Genomic DNA, 2,529 nt, shown 5'->3' with positions numbered 1-2,529 from the left:
TTAAATTTATTTTTTAATACGTCGTGTAGGCCAATAAGAATAAAATCGGTCTCCATACATGTGTTAAGCACCACTTTTTTCATCGATTTTTGAGTCGGCTGATCTTATTTACTATCAAAAGAAGTTATTTAGAGATGCAAATTTAACAAAAGTCTCATAAAGGACCAAAGTTGGAAGATGGAAGTTAGTCGAGGGATATTTTTCCTACATACACAAAATTTGAACTTTGTGATAATTTATCTATCCGTTGCCCCTTGTCCAGAACTCCACCGCTTATCCGTTGCTTGCATATGCAACCTCCTCACTTTTCAAAGCAATCCAGGATACTTGGAACCATGGGATCTGTTCCGTTTCAAAAGCTAATAAGCGCTTTTAATTTTCAACGGTATCAATTTTTTATTTTTTGGTAGAATTTCTGAAGTTAGTATTAATCGATTCCAATTTTGGTTTTGAATTGTTACGATAGTAAACCCTAGTTTCAGTATGTTATCCTCTTTTATTGAGAATGAACTTTTAGGCCGCTCGAAAAATTGAAGCGATAAGATAGAAGATGGTTTGATTAGAAGAAGAAATTATGAGGATTTAGTTTATTATCTAGTGGTTATTATATTGTTCGAGCGTAAAACCCAAACCTGTTAAGTAATAAACATATTGGAGGCGATGACTTCAAAGCCCAAACCTTGCATTCTTTATGTTAAAAAGTACTGAATAAGTAAGTTGTTATACAAAGATAATGATCATATGTAACAGGCATTACGTGTAATCTGTTAATTTTAAATTCATGAGAAGTAAGAAACGTGAAATGACAGTTAAGCTGGAAAATACGAAATCATACTACTTGACTCTAAGTTGATTGATAAGCTTGAGATCTCAGCCATCATTGTGTCTTGTCTTTTGTCTAGAACACAGTTTGTTGAGGCCTGGTCATGTAACCCAAAACTCAAGCGGAGAATTAGGAACAAGCAAAATGATTCCAAGAAGGCTGGTTTTGCATATGATACCTCTGAATTTTTGTCTCCATGCTGAAGCCTTGGAGATGAAGGAGCCTGAGGTTATTAGGTATGCAATGGGTTTGTTTAAGCTTTGATTGGTCAGCTATTAATTTGTGTTTGAATTTCAGGAGCCAAAAGCTTGATAGTGGAGTCCGAATACAAGGTGAATTCTGATCTTACCAGATTGCTCAGATTTCAGAATAGAAAGATAAGTGGTTTGATTTAAATGATTTTGGAATGGATAGATATCATTGATGGTGAAGGTGAAGAGGCTCATGAAGGGGATTTTGTTGAAGTCAATTATGTTTGTCGTCGGTCAAATGGATATTTTGTACACAGGTGAGGTGAGGTTGTAGTTTTATATTAATTAAATTAATTTCATTTGAAATTAAATAAGTTGAATCATTTCCTCATTCAAATTTGCAGCACCGTGGATCAATTTAGTGGTGAAACATCCCCAGTTGTACTTCCTCTGAATGAAAAAGAGGTATCTGTTTATTATAAATTTTGTATGTTGAAAGCTCAAAGTAGTAAAATGGAAGTGAATTTGACAGATTATTAAGGGTTTGAAGGAAGTGATAATTGGAATGAAGGTTGGAGGTATGTATGTATTCCATATTTGTTAAATTTTTATATATGTGTGTGTATATATATATATATATATATATATATATATATATATATATATATATATATATGTGACTTGTTTGTTGTACAGTGATTAATGTAATGATGGAGAAATGTAGATATAAAATTCCAAGGGTTTTGAATTTGATCACAACTAAATTTTACATTAATTATGTCAGGGAAGAGAAGGGCATTGATACCTCCAAGTGTTGGATATGTTAACGAGACATTGGGACCTATTCCAGATGAGGTTTGCTCAATCAAATGAAAATAAATACATATACATAAAATTAAACTAAGTTAACTTGAATAGTTGAATTTAAGTAATCATATTTATGGTATTTGTTGCAGTTTGGTCCTCGGCGCAGCCTTTTGTCTCATGTAAAGGAGCCCTTGATATTTGAGGTGCAGCTCCTCAAGGTTTTATGAATCAATGTGTATGTGTGTGTGCATGCATATCCATGTTCTGATGTTCATATTCATATTCATACTGATCGACTTGGAGTTGGAGGGAGGGCTATATTAATTTGTTGTTCATTATTAGCCGAATGAATTGGTGTATTTTCTTACATATATATGTATTTTATTGTATTGGAGTGAAATAATTGTGCTTAAATTGCCTTTCCTTTCTTTTAATAAAAGAGTCCACCAGCTGCCCTAGTCCCTAGGTAGATGAGGTCCTGCCCTGCCCTTTCTTTTAGTTTTAGAATTTAGAGTCTGAAACATATTAATACAATCATATGCCAATATTTAATTCCAAAATGAATCATGTCTATCATTAATTTTCATACATTAACTTCTCTTAAACCTACGTCCCAACCACACCTGCACATTCCCGGTCTCCGGTTGGTCTCTTAGAAAGCTCCGGTCCTTTTAGGGTTGGCCTCTTTTTTTTTTTTTTTTTTTTTTT

The 2,529-nt window shown here is 33.3% G+C and overlaps 1 protein-coding gene across 1 annotated transcript; it reads left to right on the top strand.

The window, feature by feature from the left end:
- Positions 1 to 229: 229 nt before the first annotated feature.
- LOC111895147 (peptidyl-prolyl cis-trans isomerase FKBP16-1, chloroplastic) lies at positions 230 to 2,239 on the top strand. The gene is made up of 8 exons (XM_023891242.3): positions 230 to 385; positions 910 to 1,059; positions 1,121 to 1,155; positions 1,238 to 1,331; positions 1,419 to 1,479; positions 1,547 to 1,592; positions 1,799 to 1,869; positions 1,971 to 2,239. Exons 1-8 carry the CDS (start codon positions 291 to 293, stop codon positions 2,046 to 2,048), a joined length of 630 nt encoding a protein of 209 aa, XP_023747010.1. The 5' UTR covers positions 230 to 290; the 3' UTR covers positions 2,049 to 2,239.
- Positions 2,240 to 2,529: the final 290 nt, after the last annotated feature.

The sequence above is a fragment of the Lactuca sativa genome, chromosome 5, assembly GCF_002870075.4.
Source record: "Lactuca sativa cultivar Salinas chromosome 5, Lsat_Salinas_v11, whole genome shotgun sequence".
Classification (NCBI taxonomy): domain Eukaryota; kingdom Viridiplantae; phylum Streptophyta; class Magnoliopsida; order Asterales; family Asteraceae; genus Lactuca; species Lactuca sativa.
Note: the sequence above shows the minus strand (reverse complement) of the source record. Positions and strands in the feature narration are given on the sequence as shown.